At 38.1% G+C, this 16,579-nt stretch overlaps 2 protein-coding genes across 4 annotated transcripts in view; both read right to left on the bottom strand.

The window, feature by feature from the left end:
- plch1 (phospholipase C, eta 1) overlaps positions 1-11,418 on the bottom strand; it is a 57,390-nt gene extending 45,972 nt beyond the window's left edge. For 2 of the 3 annotated variants that reach the window (XM_056766007.1, XM_056766009.1), the window contains exons 1-2: positions 11,235-11,418; positions 4,508-4,619 (exon numbers count right to left, since the gene is read on the bottom strand). In XM_056766007.1, coding sequence (XP_056621985.1) covers positions 4,508-4,586 — 79 coding nt within the window. In that variant the 5' untranslated portion in view covers positions 4,587-4,619; positions 11,235-11,418. Of the gene's footprint in view, positions 1-774; positions 1,163-4,507; positions 4,620-11,234 lie in introns of those variants that run through there. The other variant, XM_056766008.1, reaches the window with a different exon arrangement.
- A 1,895-nt stretch (positions 11,419-13,313) lies between these two features.
- Positions 13,314-16,551, bottom strand: c18h3orf33 (c18h3orf33 homolog (H. sapiens)). Its single transcript, XM_056766010.1, has 5 exons — positions 16,430-16,551; positions 16,168-16,227; positions 15,655-15,808; positions 14,150-14,310; positions 13,314-13,974 (listed from the first exon to the last, which is right to left on the bottom strand). The coding sequence occupies exons 1-5, from the start codon at positions 16,535-16,537 to the stop codon at positions 13,705-13,707; spliced, it is 753 nt and encodes a 250-aa protein (XP_056621988.1). The 5' UTR covers positions 16,538-16,551; the 3' UTR covers positions 13,314-13,704.
- Positions 16,552-16,579: the final 28 nt, after the last annotated feature.

Raw genomic sequence — 16,579 nt, 5'->3', positions numbered from 1 at the left:
TTTAATCCATAGAGAGTTATAGCTAAAGAAATGCTTTTATTATTGATGTGCATGTACTGCTCATATTTAAATACACATACAACAATCCTTAAAGTCCCTACAGTAGGCGAATACCAGCAAACATTATCAATGACACGATTCAACAAAAGCGCAAAGGTAAAAATAAGCGGAGATGTGTGACGCGTGGCATCAAATCAGCTCACGTGGTCACTGCGTTAGAAAAGCAAGAAAAATCACATTTACTTGAACCAATAACATCAACTAACCCCGCCCTAATGCAAGTGTTTAAGGCGGGAGAAAAAAAGACCATTCTTGTTGCAATATCAAATACAGACTCAAACACGGTTTCTAATTGTAATTATAATTTATAACATAAAAAATGATTCAATTAATAAACAGAACATTAGGTTTCGCGGTTGGGGACCAGAATAGCTGGCAAACATTAAATCAGCCAAAGCCTTTACATTTGTGTCTCGAGCGCAGCTTCTCTTCCCCCTCCCGCTGAGTACAGCAGCATTCCGATGTAGAACCATGGACAGCTCCCGCTCCCTCACAACACTTGTTAAGTCAAGCATGTGATAAGCCAAAGACCAAACAACATCAACATCGCTTCAAATCCTTTATATGAGAGTTAATCAGGCACTAAATTCTTCACTTGACTAAATTAAGTGGCACGAACACCGAGAACAGCGCGCTTAAATGCACCAAAATAAAAACCACAAACCCGCACTTTTGCCAGAAGAGCAAACAGGGAAAAAATGACGTGTGACTCACCCTTTTCCAAAGTGATATTTTTCGAAACTTCCAGCTCCGCCATTGTAGTTTATAAGGGGTAAACACCGCATTAAAGACCGTATCCCGTTAAGTGTGGAGGTAGGAAAATACGGCATGCGCTTCAGAACGCAGGTGCCAATGCACTCTTCCATATACCTATACGGTATATAATATCATTCTCTGCTTTAGGAATTTAATTTCAGAGTATGGATGAAATTGTTAGTCTAATAAATGGCTGCATATTTTAATTGATCGTTTAAAAATCCATTTTCATTCAGTCAAGGCGCGCGGAAAGGAGCTCTCCAATTTTCGCTGAGCGCGGCGCGCGCTCGTCTCCTCTCTCGCGCGTTTTTTTTCGGCTCATTCTCTTTACGGAGGTGCCAATGAGCCCGATCTCTGCGCGAGGAATATCTGCGCTTTTCTGCACACATGTGAGTGGAGGCGGGAGGGGATTACATGGGGAGGCGGGAGTTTTGTGGGTAATTGAGGAGTCCGAGGGATATCGGCGGGATCAACAACACATCATTTACATCAATACAACACCACGTGAATAAGAAACACTTGAGGAGTCGTGATTTGCCTCAGACATTTGTCTGGATAGATAGTGATAGATATGTTACTATTTCGATGATCATTTGCAACTTAAAGAGCTGTGAAGGAAAATGCGTTAAGTTAAAGTGGACTTTAAAAAACTGGATTGTGCTGTTCATGCTCAGAGACATGCAATTTATAGAAATCGTTCTCCACATCCAAAATGGTCATGAGTTATTTGGTATTGGAAAATAAAGTGATTAAAACGCCATTGGGATTAGCTCAAACCCACATACTGTAATAATGAATGAACTCTCATCACATGATTGCTGGGCATTGCTTTAGCACTACTCACAGAAGGTTTCTAAAAGATTAATGTGCCATAATGTATTTTTCATTTATCTATCCAGTGGAATGTTTGGATGGTGACAGTTTGCTTCATAAATTAAAGTGACATGTGAATTTTATAACATATAAAAAATGGCCAGAGGGCAGAGTGTGAAAAACATATTTAAAGAAATAGTTCAAACAAAAATGAATTCTTTAATCTTTTAATGGCCCATGTCATTCCAAAGTCATTAAGTGGAATGCAAATAAAGATGAACTGAATATTCGGTTATTCTTGTAAAAAACAAATGGTGACAATGGATAAAAAGCACCAGATAAGTTGTCCCTTCAACCAATTTTACCCTAAACGAGGAATGGTGACTGGTATTTTGAACTTGTTGTAGATGAAAGTCGTGAAAATCTGTTGTGTGGTTGTTTGCATTGTTGTTGTGCAATGTAATTTGCATGTACGAGATTGACTGAAGTTTAAATCTAAGGTGTGTCTTAACATCCTAAAATCGGTAGTTAAGATTGTTGCATTGTAATTTATTCCATCATTTCATTTTTACACTGTGGATTCCGTCAGAGAAAAACATCTGTCGCTTTTTTTAAATTGGCGAGCATTTCTCTGTGAATCCCCCATCACTCTCATCCATCACGCCACATCAGTGACAGTCATAAAATAAGCCTTATAAAATATGAGCAAGTCTTCTGCAATTCCTCAGAGGGAACCATATTCACAGCATGCAAATAAATCAGATATGCTTCTAATCTTATGCTGTGTGTGCGTTACTGAATCTCTTAAAAGAAACATTCACTGCAAAACAAACAGAAAAGCAAGTCAAAGCTTAGGGTCCCTAGGATAGATCGAAGTGGATCCCACATGGGTTGTGGAGTGGTTTGGAATGAAGCGGATACGATCAATACTGTCTGAGAAATCTGTTAGGTCAGGATAATGTTAGATCTTCTTGCTCTATTCATGTGTTTTGTGTGTATATGTGTGACATTAAAATGTCAATGCAGGAGATTTAAGAGATATCAAATTAGGCTGAGCGGACTTTACTTGTGGAGTCAACCCATCTAAATCTAATCAATTTACACATTGACATATGAGCTATTTCACAATCACACACAATTGTTTTTCTATCATGATTCACTGACCTCTTTTGTTTAAAGAACAGGTAACTTACAGCATGCCACATCCGAATGCCAGACACACCATCTCCAAGCAGGCAAGCAGACAGACAGGCGGGCTGCAGCTCACAGGTCTGATAGGTATCATACATCAGTTGCCCAGCCACTACAAAACCATCCCACCTCTCTCAGTAAAACAACCATCCACACCACCGCATTCATCTTATTAATAAAAGATATAGGAATATAATTCATACAATGGTGGTAATATTTAAGGTAGTGATCCTGAAAAGCGTCAACAAGCACTACCAAGAAGCAGGGGTCATTCTAATGGAGACAATTTTTTTTAAATACCTTCTTCAATATCACTTTAAATTTGAATATCAGTTTAATTTTGATTCCACTGAACATTGTATATATTCTTTTTAAATACTTTTTGTTGTTTAAGCATTCAAACACAGCCACATAACCTCAACCAAAGACTTGAACCTGGAGCAGAACTTTGTTTTGTCTGACCAACAGCAAATGGGTAAAGTGAAAACCATTTGTCCACATCAACATCTGTCCAGGGCTATTTAGTACATTTAGTGAAAGTGACCTATCTGTCAGATATGGTGACCCATACCCCAAATGTGTCCTCTGCATTTAACCCATCCAGAGCAGTGAACACACCCACAGCAAGTTGTGAACACACCTTCACCCGGAGCAGTGGGCAGCTATCATTGCAGCTCCCGGGGAGCAAGTGGGGGAATGGTGCCTTGCTCAAGGGCACCTCAGTCATTACCAGTTAACCGCTGGCCATGAGAATCAAACCTTCTGATTACGAAGAAACCATCTGTTGAGATTTGTAATAGGTATTGTGGTAATATTTCTGTTAAGAGCAAGCTGTCAGTTTCTTGTTTGGTGATATGGACACTGTCCTATTTAAAGGGGTCAAATGACACGGCTAAAACATTATTGTTTGTTTTAGATGTAGTGCCAAGTGTATCCACGATTTAAGTTTTAAAAACCCTGTATTTTCCACATACCGTGCCTGTTTGTATCTCATCTTTGTCCTGCCTCTCTAAAAGGCGCAGATTTTTTACAAAGCTCATCGCTGTAAAAAGCGAGGTGTGCTATGATTGGACAGTGATTGGTCGAATAGTGCATGCGTGTGACGGAAACGTAATGTCTCTTTCCATATACATCAGGTTCCAAAGCAAATGTACAGACAGGTACACCCTCCACTTGCTTATATATTCGGGCGGTCTTAGTCAACTCATACAACAAACTGATGTAGATTTGTTGGGGTGTGGCTACACGAGTCGTTTCAGGCAGGTCTGGATGAGCATTAGCTTTCAGATAGAATGCCTCTTTTTTTCCGACACTTACATTTTTGCAATGTTATGTGTCTATTACATGCATGTGCAACTTTTAACACATCAAAGACACATAAAAACATGTATTCTTGCCATATGACCCATTTAAGGAAATGTCATCAAGTGAGGGAGGACTGATTTCCTTTCCCTTCTGTACTATAGGTGCCAATTCCCAAACACTTAACGGCCAGAGTGAACTTCACTATTTTTATGATGTGAGATATAGCACCACCTTGTGTATAAAAGTCCCACCTGCATTTCTTTTGAATTGACAGTCACTAGAGGATAAAGAGATCGGAAGTACCCTCCAATACATTAATAAAGATTTGAAGAGGTGTAACAATACTCTATTACGATATTCATGATCCGCAGCAAAGACCTACCATGGAAGATGCTGTTGTCAGCCAGAAAATGACGGCAATACTGTGGACTTCCATGCTTGTCCATCTTCCTGTAGCTCATGACGAGATCCAGGAATGATGGGAAGTGGAATAGCTGTTAAGAAAAACAGAGGTATAAACAATATTAATATAAACAATTTAAATAATATAAAAATGAACATCACACACATAGGGATGGGTATCGTTAAGGTTTTAACGGTACTACTACTTTTATCGGTACCACTTATCGGTCCGGTACTTTAACGGTACTCTTATCGGTACTTTTTGTTGCGTTTTTTTTATGAAAGACGAAACTAAAGCTGGAGTTTTTTTTCACTATTTAAAACATTCGTATTCTTTACATTCGTTGACCTAACATATCTTAATGCAGGTAAAAGATGAATGATACCCGCCTATTATTCATAGAGAATTTAGATAAAATGCATGTGGTCCTAAATTTGTTTATGTTTTTTGTTGTTTTTGTTTAAGAATAATAATAAAGAAATGGTTTTCCAATTATGTGTTGTGGCTGGAGATCTTCTCTTTTGTGATGATGTGTGTAGTGCAGCACATATTTCCTTCATTTGTGTGTTTGTGCATTTAATACTTATGATAAATAGGGACATAATATGTATAAACACACAAACACACACACATGCTGCTCAGTGTGAAGGGGCTTTGGAATTCTCTTTTGTTTGGACCAGATGCTGGAGTGGCTTGGTTCACTGTAACTGCAGCTTTACATTCACATAAATTACAATGTAGTTAACTCTGTTTGGGCTTAAACGTTATACAGGTTTGGAACCTCTTGCAATTTACATGAACACAAAAAAGTTTATGTATTTCATCGCTACAAATTAATTTTTTAGGTAAGCTCTGCTTTATAATTTCTTAAGCATAATTTATTATTATTCATCCATTTTAAATTCAGTACTGTGAAAGCGGTTTTTAAGTTTAAGATTTATTTAGGCTACTGCAGAAAAAAAAACTCTAAAGATTTATATGTAGGCTATTTTTTATGTGATGTGTGTTTATACAATTATTACATAATAATTTAAAGAAACCTTATGCAATGTTTAAATTCTGTCTGTGTTATTTAGAAAGACTGCTGGGCTAGCATACGCACCTGAGGACGTGGATGACGAACTATTAGTTTGCAGGCAGTCGAAAACTTTGCATCTCTCTGTCTGCACATAATGCACTTTAGAGATATGTTTAGACAGATTACTTGTGTTACCACTCTTACAAGCAAAAGTCTTGTTGCACTTAATGCAACGAGCATTATCTGTGTCTACTCGCTTGAAATATAGCCAGACTTTAGAACGTTTGTTTCTCTCCGCCATCGTCACTATTATATGCGCGAGCTTTCGTGTTGTGTGCGCGCGAGCTCCGTGTAGTGTGGAACAGACGTACATTTTACGTGCGGTGCGAGATTGCGAATAACGAAAATGCAGGTAAATGTCTTAAATATTATCTCAAATTAGAAATGGCTGGTCAGTTAAAATGCTATGTAACGTTTATTTAGCAATAATAAATAGGAAATGTTTTTCTTAATTTCGCAAGTACCGATAGCAGGACCGTTAACGTCAGGGCTTATCGATACTTCGGTCTTTCACAATTTAGCCCCGAGACCGATAAAGTACCGAGTTTCGGTACCCATCCCTACACACACAGGTGTGCTAATAAATATAGGCTCATCAAACAGTATCCTGCATGAAATGTTTTATTTTGGAAAATATAAGACATCTTATTTAATATTATACTTCAGTTAGAAACACTGTAAATGTGCATATTGAGGTTTCTGAGCAGTTGTTTGCAATAACAAAGATTTTAATTAATACTTAAAAAAAAACTATTTTCTGACGAACAGAAAGAATGTGCAACATGAATGCTGATTATATACTTTTTAGTTTTAAGTAGCCTGTTTGACAAAGGTTCCGACTGGTTTAACAAACGTAAAGCATTATCATAAATCACATTACATCGCCTATTAACCTTATACCATATATTGCATTATTTAGCAAATTATCACATATCACATTTTTTTCAATATCGTGCCGCTATATCAAATGTTTTTTAACTGTGCAATTTAATAGTTATTGATTTATGTTATGTGCTAGGCCTGACCACAAACAGGTCTTGTGTCTCATCAGACACCGTGAGCTCTGATTGGTGGTAACAGGTGCAAACCTGCAGTTACAACGCTGATTGTACTGATGGGATTACAAAAGAAAATCGTGAGAGAAAAAATACATGGAGAGAATGAAAGGGTTGAAGCCTGAAAGGCGCCCTGAGACTGTTCTAAACACATTATAAATTATACATTTAGCACAAATAGGTGTGTGTCTATATTTACAGGCTGGGAACTTTTTCTGGATGTGTAATCATGTGCAATTTTATAACTCTGACTTTTACTATTCATTTAAATAATTGTACTCATAATCATTTTCAAGCACTTTTCACATGACGGGTGTATAATTAATTTTATTAATTATGTTCATCAGCCCTTAGGCCCTGACCTAGTGTGATCTTCCTCTTTTTTAATAAATGAAATGTGCAAGATACATGACAAGTTCAAATCCATTCAACCTCTCCATTCTAAACGTCTATTAAAGCCATTAAAACAAAAACTTCTCTATGAATCATTTATGATGAAGTTCCTAAAAATGTCAAATTAAACCACAAAGAGAAAATACTGCTCACAAAGCTAACAAATAGCAATTTATTACCAATAGCCCTTCACTTTTTGTGTGTCCCCCTAGAAACTCTATGTGCTTGACCCTGTGCCCTCAGTCTGCACTAATTTCCTGAAACAAGACGAAATCAGATACTGAAGCAGAAGCCGACGGGGGTCTTTCTTTTTCCAGAACTCTACTCTCAGGATATTCTCATAAATCAGCAGGAGACGAACTTGCACAACAGGTGCTGCTATAGAAACTATGGTGCGAAAGAAATCAGCCTTTGATATCAATGAAAAATTATATAATGTAATGTAAAAGGACTGGACAGGGAACGTATAGTTCTAGGAAGAGGGCAAAGATTTAAGTGGACTGAGGGATGGCAAGAGGATGGTGGATCTCCTAATGATTCTGCGAGAGCTACATTTCGTGGTATTGTTAGTAATACATATCAATATTGTAATATGAAAACCACTGCACTTCTATAGCTTCTAGATTATGAGTTCTCATTCAATATAGTACAAACGATTCCTGAACTGAACCACATTGCCCTTCATTCAAGACAAACCTCATTTTTAAATCTTGAATTTAAAGGACTAGGTATTAAATAGCAAAATCCAACATTTATAAAATGTTGTCCATCGTTACATGCCTGAAACATGAAATCCACACTGCATTCAGCCTTACTGTATTCTCTCATCTCTCGATTTGGCGCTTACTGTCAGAGAAGCTAGAATATAAATGTGAGGGTAATCATAAACTGTCACATGTGCCTGAAAATTTTATTCCCGTGACTATGGGGCACATTAGATATAGGATAAGAGGCTAGCAGCCCTTTTTGAGCGTGCATTACCCACACAGAGGGGGGAAATTGAGAATGATTATGGTGTCAGAGTGTGGTAATGTGAGCACTTGGCTTTTCAATAAACCATCCTGTTTGTACTGTCATAAGAAAGTCCCATCTGCCCCTAGCGAACATAATCTGGTTTGGTGGGGCATCATTATTAGGTGCAAAAATATAACTTTTTTGAAATATATAAAACCTGTGTCAATGGCATCTTTTTTTGGAGGAAATTTAAGGAATCATGGTAATGTATATTCTAAAAAGATGAGAAAGAGAGAGCTTGATAAACAGTTGTCAAATCTAGACAGCCAAGATGTGTTAAAAGGAATAAATATACTTATTGTATACAATTATACATAATTTGTGTGTATAAAATCCCAATTCACATGCTGGCAGTGTAGGAGCCAAGTTGCTACCCCTGGTTTACAAATAGACATTCTGACTCGTCTTCAGTAACTGTATAAGGAAACAGCTCATGCAAGTCTGTCTTCTTGAGCGAGGTCTGTAAAGAGGCCAGAAGGATAGGATGTTATGCATTTGCATTCTCATTCAATCCCATTGACCCACCGGCCTGCATGTTACCATGTTGGCTCATGGCCACTTATGGCGATAGAAGGCAACCACCTGAGTAGCAAATGCCATGTGACTAAGCACCCTGAGGCTGTATGCAAATTACATGATAATTCTGTTTGATGGCCACTATACATTATAGAACACGCAAAAGCTGTTTGTTATAGTGTCCTTACTAAACTGTGATAGAAAGAATTTAAAATGGTCACTGGCTAAACAAACAGACCCCAGCACTTAAAGGCCGGTGTGTAATTTTTTGGATAATCTATTGACAGAAATGCTATATAATATGCATAACTATATCTTCAGAGGTGTATAACAACCTAAAATAATGAAGCGTTATGTTTGTATTACCTTAGAATGGTAGCCTCCATAATGCTTAGAAAGGAAGGTAGAGCGGTGGAGTGAGCCGTTGGTTGCAATTCCCAAACCTGACCGCCAGATGCCGCTAAATTTCATACACTATAATAATTATTTCCTCATTTATCCACCATCTTTATTAAATGACTTTCCACTTCAAAACATTTTTAAGAATGTTGGTAACCGAACGGCACTGGCCCCTATGGACTTCCATTGTATGGACACAAAAGTAGTGAGTCATTTCTTAAAACATCGGTCTTTTTGGTTTCACGATACAAAGAATCCCTTTTTGAAACATTCAGAAGCTACGTTACTATTTAGATTCTAGCGACAAATGAACAACTGGTGACGAACAAGCACATTTAAAAATACATGCACCATAAAGCAGCCAGGGACAAAAGACGACAAACAAACACTAATAGCATCATTTTATGACTTTGTTTATTATGCTTCTTATCTTTTCACAGAAAAAAACAGTAATTCATATATATATGCCACCAGTGAGAGTGAGGTGGTTAAAGCACCAGGGATTGGGGTGACAGCACTTAAAATAAATGTAGAGGTGGGGGAGGGGCTAACCCTTTGACCCCCACACCCCCTCACAATGTATAGAAAGACACTTTCCCCAACACAAGCCCTGTATATAAAACCTTTCCTTAACCTGTAGGAGTTGACTGTCTGTCTCTGTCAAACAGCAAAATACAGGTCAATAAAACTGCTGACTCGCTTTTCTTCATCTTGTGTGTGTGTGTGTGTGTGTGTGTGCGTGCATGCGAGAGAGAGAGATAGTGCTGCTACTTTGAATTGTGACACTATAGTAGGTAGTATAGTAATAGGTTTATTGTGTCCCCTTTTTCAAGACTATCGCAATATCTCAGATCAATGTAAAACATTTATTCCAAGCATTTTGTACATTTTCCATCTTGTCCCCATGGACCCACCCTCCTTACATCCCACTCCACCTATTATGCATTGAAATCCCAGAAGGTTAGCTGTATAAAGAATGCATTATTTGATTATGTTCATTCTTTCACAACAATTCTAGAATAGAGAGAGGCTTTGTTACGTTGGTTTGTGCAAAATTCTAGTCTGAAACATTCTCCCCTTTTGCTAAACCAAGTAGGAGTGGCAGACACTTTAGGGCTCATGACCCAAAACAAGTGAGACACACGAAGATCTGTTTCATCAGAAGGCCACAGAGGATTAACTTTACTGTAACTGCAGCGACACCGAGCACACAAAGAATACAGTTAACGCATCTTCTGTTCCCGGAGAATAAAAGCTAAATAATTAATCTGGGCTCCGCTTGTTTACCGGCCCACGCTACACCCGAGCAGGGGAGCAAATTGATACGCTGTGCTTGGAAAACACTAGAGTCGTTTTACCCCGCACGTTCCAATACACAAAAGTATGTACAAACTTTGGATAGGCAATCTCATACTTGCTAACGCTAACTTTTGCCAAATTACATGTTAAATATGTTAAAGGGGAAATTATAAAAATTAGAAACAATGATCATTGACCACCATATCAACTGACCAACCTGAATTGTGCCATCATGTTTGAATGTACAAACATAACACCACACCCCACATTTGTCAAATTTGTATACCAGTAGTGATCTGAACATGTGCCCTGTGAATCTTCAAGATCCCCTTAAGACCACCTGTGAACTCTTCTGTATGACCTGATTGGGTGGCATAAAACCCAAGACCATCTTCCCTTTCCAAAATGTGCCATGGTTTTACCATACTAACCAAAGCTTAACCATGACTTTTGTTTTAAAACCACAAATTTACCATTTTCACACATTAGAAACCAAATGGCATAATAGCAAAACTATGACAGCCTCAAACAAATCGGACTCAATCCTGAGTTCCTACACTTCTAGCGTGGTTCAGTTTTCTTAGGGGACCACATTCAACACATTTTGTTTGGCAAATTGCCAACCTTGCCAGCAAAAGCCTTGACAACCTTGTCACCTTTTGCTTGTAATGCCACATGTATCATATGTCAAACTCGTACCTAACAATACATGTAAACAATGTTTTACATAATAAAAAACAACTGTTTTAACATTCGTTATAACTTTAATATTCATTAAAAAAGCCATGCTGGACGATAAAGCCTCCATCAACCCTGTGAGAAAACCTAAAATGAAAGTTACTGCGGAGACAAAATTCACAACAAAGTTCTCGGACGTAGCGAAAGTTTGTGGGTAAGTTAACGTATGGATCAAACGTGCACCTGCTCTCAACAAAGAACACACAAATCTTACCTAAGATCCTCTGCGTCCCTGACGAGTTTGCTCAATAATCCGCTTTGCTTATAAAAGTAGCGTTGACTCATGGAAACATTGTGTATGTAGTATCCTCCACACAGGGCCACAACGTTTCCAAGGTTCTGCTTCCTCACCCCAGATCATGTAAAGCGGTGTTTACTGTTTAACTGTAAAGTCTCTGCGCTCATTCAAACGCTCCGGACTGACCGGAGTCGAGACGCGCACCACCAAATCCAGGCGCGGAGTTAACGGATTGGACCGAGAGGGAATCACGTGAACCTGGACTGAGCAACAAAAATCTGTTAATAGACAGCTAATATTATTAACTCACTAGTATATTCATTCATTTAAACATTTTGCCTACACATTTAAAGTATTTTAATTTAACATTAATATTTAACGAAATATGCCACATCTCAGTTTTTAAAATGTACATAATTGACATAAATGTACATAGGCGTGCATATATTATTTATGTGGTATATGGAACTTAAATAATTTATTTTAACTTTTAATGTTCTAGTCAGTCTTTGTTTTATTATGATATTCTATCCTTTTAGAAGTGTCCAGCATGGTAGGCCTACACTGTTTTTCTAAATACTTTAAAATAAAAGTTGGTTTGAAAATACTGAAAACATGCATTTATAAGTATTTTATAGTTTACCATTAATTAACTATAAACAAATACACTTAGTTTAATAGTTTGTTTCATAGTCACAAAAACACAAACCCTGAGAGGTAAAATCAGTTGAGGAGCTCAAAATTCCAAGTGTAGAATTTGATACAATGAGGAGAGACGAGCTCTGTTCTCGCTCCTGCACAAACACAAAGACCATGTTTTTCCAAGGCTTAACTCCCACATCTCTCATCCATCAGTCCTTCCACAGTTTCCACTGTTCTTTCCGCGTAGCCGCCCATGTGCTGAGTCTGAGTTCAAAGTCTGCCAGTCTCAGACCCAATGATCATAGTAATGCACCTTACAATTCAAACCGTCTGTCCAATAAGAGTCCAGCAACTCTGCCATAGTCGCAAGGGACATTTGCACAACAAAGGCGGAAGAGGGGTGCTGGCAGTCACCTCCTCCCCCTCGTGCCCATTAGAGTAGATAGACTATTGCCATTGAGAGCTGAGACAAAAACAAAACCCCTTCCAGAGGACCTGAGATTTTACTGTTCAGAGAAACCCACTGGGAGGGTCATTCAATGTCGATTAGGCCCCAGACTAACAAGCCTTATTCTAACATTCTCTCTATATGTTGTTTGTTTGCTTTTCTTTAGTTCATTTCCTTATGGTCTTGGCCACTTGTGTATAGAATAACACTACCAAAAGCGATTCTGATTCCAGCTTCCTAGTTAAACTCAAAATGACCCCTTGCAGTACTTTTAAGACAGCAAGTTTTTGTATTTAGTACATACAACAGTATAAAATATATACTTATATAGTCACTAAAATTAAGCTGCTTGTCTACTTTTTATCTAACTACACACAAAAAAAAACGTTCTCATTTAAGCATGAAAGATTTATTTTCACAATACATGACCTTCCACTGTTTCTTACTCTATCTAGAGCTTCGTAAACTCCCACTCCATGTTTTACTACTTTTTCCCTCTTGAGCCTCATTCTCCCTTCCCAAGTCTAAGTCCTTTAGGACCCTGCGATGGTACCCCCTTTAATGTACTTTGTCCAGAGTGTGATGTTTCTATAGTGATGGGGTTCTCCCCTCCTCATTGTCTCAATGGGGGCATGGGTAGACCCCCACTGCCATGTCATTGTGACAAAGCACTCCCCCACCTCCCCAGGGTGAGCGAAAACTGAGAGGTCTGTGGGATATGGATTTATGGGAGGAGGAGGCAAGAGTACAAAGGCTTTCCGGTTGTCAAAACTAAGATGTGGGCTCCGACGATACAGGTGTACGGCAGCATGATAATGTGATTATCACACCGTCAACATCAGGGACAGTGTTAAAAAGGTTTTTGTGTTGAGTAAACACATGTGTGAAGAGATACATTCTTAGGTTATAGCATCACAAAGCATCAGGTTTAGCAACAAATGGACGAATATTTAAATAAGTGAAAGTAAATTTGTGCTTTTCTTTTTATTCAAGTTTTATGATTTTATTAAGGTAGTAAAGGAAAGTTCACCCCGCAATTTTTTTTTTGTCATGGTTAAATAAGTTGTGACTGTTTAGATTCCGTTGTTCTGTTGAACACAAAAGAAGAAATTTTGAAGTATGTCAAAACCAAGCAATCTACCAATCTACTATATTTGTGTTCATTTATAGAGGTTTGAAACAACTTGAGTGTGAATAAATGATTAAAATTTCATTTTTGGGTGAACTTTCACTTTTAATCATGCATTGCCATCAACAATATGTCACAAATAGAACACATATTAAAATGTGTCTCATAAATACATGCAAAACAACTCTGCATTATCTAAACCCGTTCTCCTTCTTTTGTATAGTTTACTATCTTCTAGCCCCAAATGTCCATTTAAAGAGTTTCTTAATTGACACGACCAGTGAATTGCTCCTCAAGACATTAGTGGCTCTCTCCCAACGACTCTCCTCCTTCCACAGACCTTTTCCTTTTTTCTCAGCTCTGCTCTCAGCCCTCAACAAGCGCTTATAAAGTCTCCAGTAGATGCGTGACTGAGGGTCCAGACCAATAAGGGGAGAAGTCCGGGCCAAACCATCCTTTAAAAGCTTGTCATTCATACAAGTGTTGAAGAACGAGCCCTAGAAAAAGAAGGAATGTGATGAAGTGTTCATCTATTATTTTAATACCAGTAAGATTGATAAGAAAACGTTTTGTTTCTTTTTACTTTAAGTGTGAAAGCCTCTCGTCTTTCAAGTTAACAACTTCCATGGTGGCATTTGACCCTTGTGCTAATCTGGTGTATATCTCACTTACCCTGTTAACTGACACTAGGCAGTGGAGGGTCTCGTTCTGTCGAGCGATCAGTCGGAGCCACACCGTCTCAGCAGGTTTCAGCTGCTGACTGATCCAGTTCTGTCCTTCGGATGTCAGCTCCACCCCAGCCAGACGCACATCCAGAAAGGTCACGGACTGGCCTGGTGAAATCAGGGTGAGTGAGCTTCAAAATCACCAGATCAACAAGATGTGATTTTAGGGCTTTTGTCAAAAATTAACTCTAAACCATAGTTAAAATTCCCTGGTTTAAGGAATTAGCATAAAGCAGTGAGCCATGTAACATATTCATAGAAATGATCCTTTTATTGTTGTCGAAGGGGGAAAGATCATAAAGGGTGACCCTATCCTGTAGGTCTGTGACGGTCTGTCTTTACAACTTACAAGAGAAAGCCTGCCCATATGGTGCAAGCCCAAAGAGGTCACGCTAGACAAGGCCATCTGTGAATCACAGAAAACCCGAAAGATACTGTATAATCCTCTTGACCGACTATAATCAAACTTCAGGCACTTGATCTGTTCCTATCAAAGTGTTAAAAAAAGCAGATGAGAACCCTTCTACATTCATTTTAAAAGCATGGCTAGTCCATAATAAAATTATACTGGCTACTTCCCTCCACTTACCGGTTTACAAAACTGAATCTAAAAGGAGATTAATCGTTTTGTGGTAATAAAGAATACAAGCCGTTGGCTCACGGGGGTCCCACAACTCACTTATCATCCCTATTCTCCTGTCTACTCTCCTGTGTCCTGTGACATAGGTTGTAACAATAGGAAAACAGAAAATAGGTTTCATTTATGTTCAATAACTAATAAGTGAATGGGCTTCAATACAAGTTCAAAGTGAATGTATCTATTAGGCAAACTGTTAGGCAAAATAGATTGCATTTTGTTTCTAAGAGAAATTGAGTCATGACTAGGGATATAACAATATTATCGATATCGTGTTATCGCAATAGCAAAATTGTCTCAATATTATCATGGTCACACGACTGTATGAAACGATAGGTCTTCCGGGCCTAACATAGAGAATGTTTAAAAAATAATAGATGTTAACTTTGGCGTGGTCCTTCTGGTGCAATTATTTTATATAAGGGATTTTAGGTCATTTGACCCATCTCATATTATAACTCATATCTTCAAGCAACACTTATGATAAGAGGATAAAGAAAAGAGGATCCGTATGGCCCTATCCAAGTCATCATTTTAAATATTGCAATAAATACCGCACCGCAGTCTTTATTCTGAGGTATTACCATACACTGAGATTTGGATATTGTTACATCCCTAGTCATAACCGGGACCAGCTGTTCAGATGAACACAGTTGTCCCCATGACAGCAGTGAAACAAATATGCAGGCCAACGAATAAAACTCTAATTAAAGCTCACTGTGTGTGTGTGTGAGGGGGTCTTCCTGTGGGTTTGCATAGGGGGTCTATGTGATTTTCAGTTCAATGTATACTAAACTAAGTGGGTGTTTCCTTACGTTTCGTAAGCAGGGGACTGAGCAAAGGGACGTAAATTGGTATGTGTTCCACTTCAAGCCCTTTCTCGGTTATAGTTCTCACTCTTCCTCTGATACTGATGTTACTCTCAATGAACCGTGCTGGAATATCAGAGGCAGAGCCAAATTTTGTAATCTGCAGAATAAAAAGACATTACCAAAGTGAAAAAAATATGTAAATTAAAAGGATCCATGCCCTATACATTTGTAATATAATACTGGTGGTTCATTTTATAATTGTATAAGAAATACATGTTTTATAAGAATACTACACAAAACAGGTTTCATTTAATTAGACTAAATAAAAGAATAACCTTGCACGTGAAACCTGTCAACCAATGTCGTGAGTTTTAGTAACGTTTGACTGTTAAGGTTAGAAAAATTGAGAAATTCTGTTTTCTTATTGCTCTTTATAAAACGTAATTTTACAATCACCATTGACATTTTGATTGACAGAAGTTGCGTCAGATAAAAGCTCGTGAATTAAGCATTTACCAGCCTTATGCTCCTCGCTATGACGAGAACACCCGCGAGCCCAAGACATGTGCTGATGTTCTGTTGAAGAGCACGAAAACATCATGAAGATATAAACAGATGACATGATCAAATGTAAAAGACAATGGAATGTAACGTAGTATAATGCTATGAAGAATGTATTTGTATTATATTTGTCGGGTTGTAATTTAAAACCTCAGTATATTTCGGCTAACATTAAAAAGACAGCAAATCACACGGAATATTCTGATGAGTTATTTACCCGGACAAAAACTAAGTTGTTGTCGGCATGCTGTGATACAAGTGCAATTATATTCTGTGGTCTCTTGGCATTTTCCTCGTTTACATCTGCAGGATCCAAATCCGGCATGTTGTTTACAAAGAAAAAACTACAGATGAAACCACGCCCACT

This window comes from Triplophysa dalaica, chromosome 14 (assembly GCF_015846415.1).
Source record: "Triplophysa dalaica isolate WHDGS20190420 chromosome 14, ASM1584641v1, whole genome shotgun sequence".
NCBI classification, from domain to species: Eukaryota; Metazoa; Chordata; class Actinopteri; order Cypriniformes; family Nemacheilidae; genus Triplophysa; species Triplophysa dalaica.
Note: the sequence above shows the minus strand (reverse complement) of the source record. Positions and strands in the feature narration are given on the sequence as shown.

Bases quoted from the DNA above. Each gene is read 5' to 3' on its own strand.
- c18h3orf33 (XM_056766010.1), bottom strand. From the start codon at position 16,537: ATGCCGGATTTGGATCCTGCAGATGTAAACGAGGAAAATGCCAAGAGA. The intron at 16,228-16,429 runs GTAAATAACTCA...GCTCTTCAACAG, and splicing joins ACAACTTAGTTTTTGTCCGG to AACATCAGCACATGTCTTGG. The intron at 14,311-15,654 runs GTAAGGAAACAC...TGATTTCACCAG, and splicing joins CAGTCCCCTGCTTACGAAAC to GCCAGTCCGTGACCTTTCTG.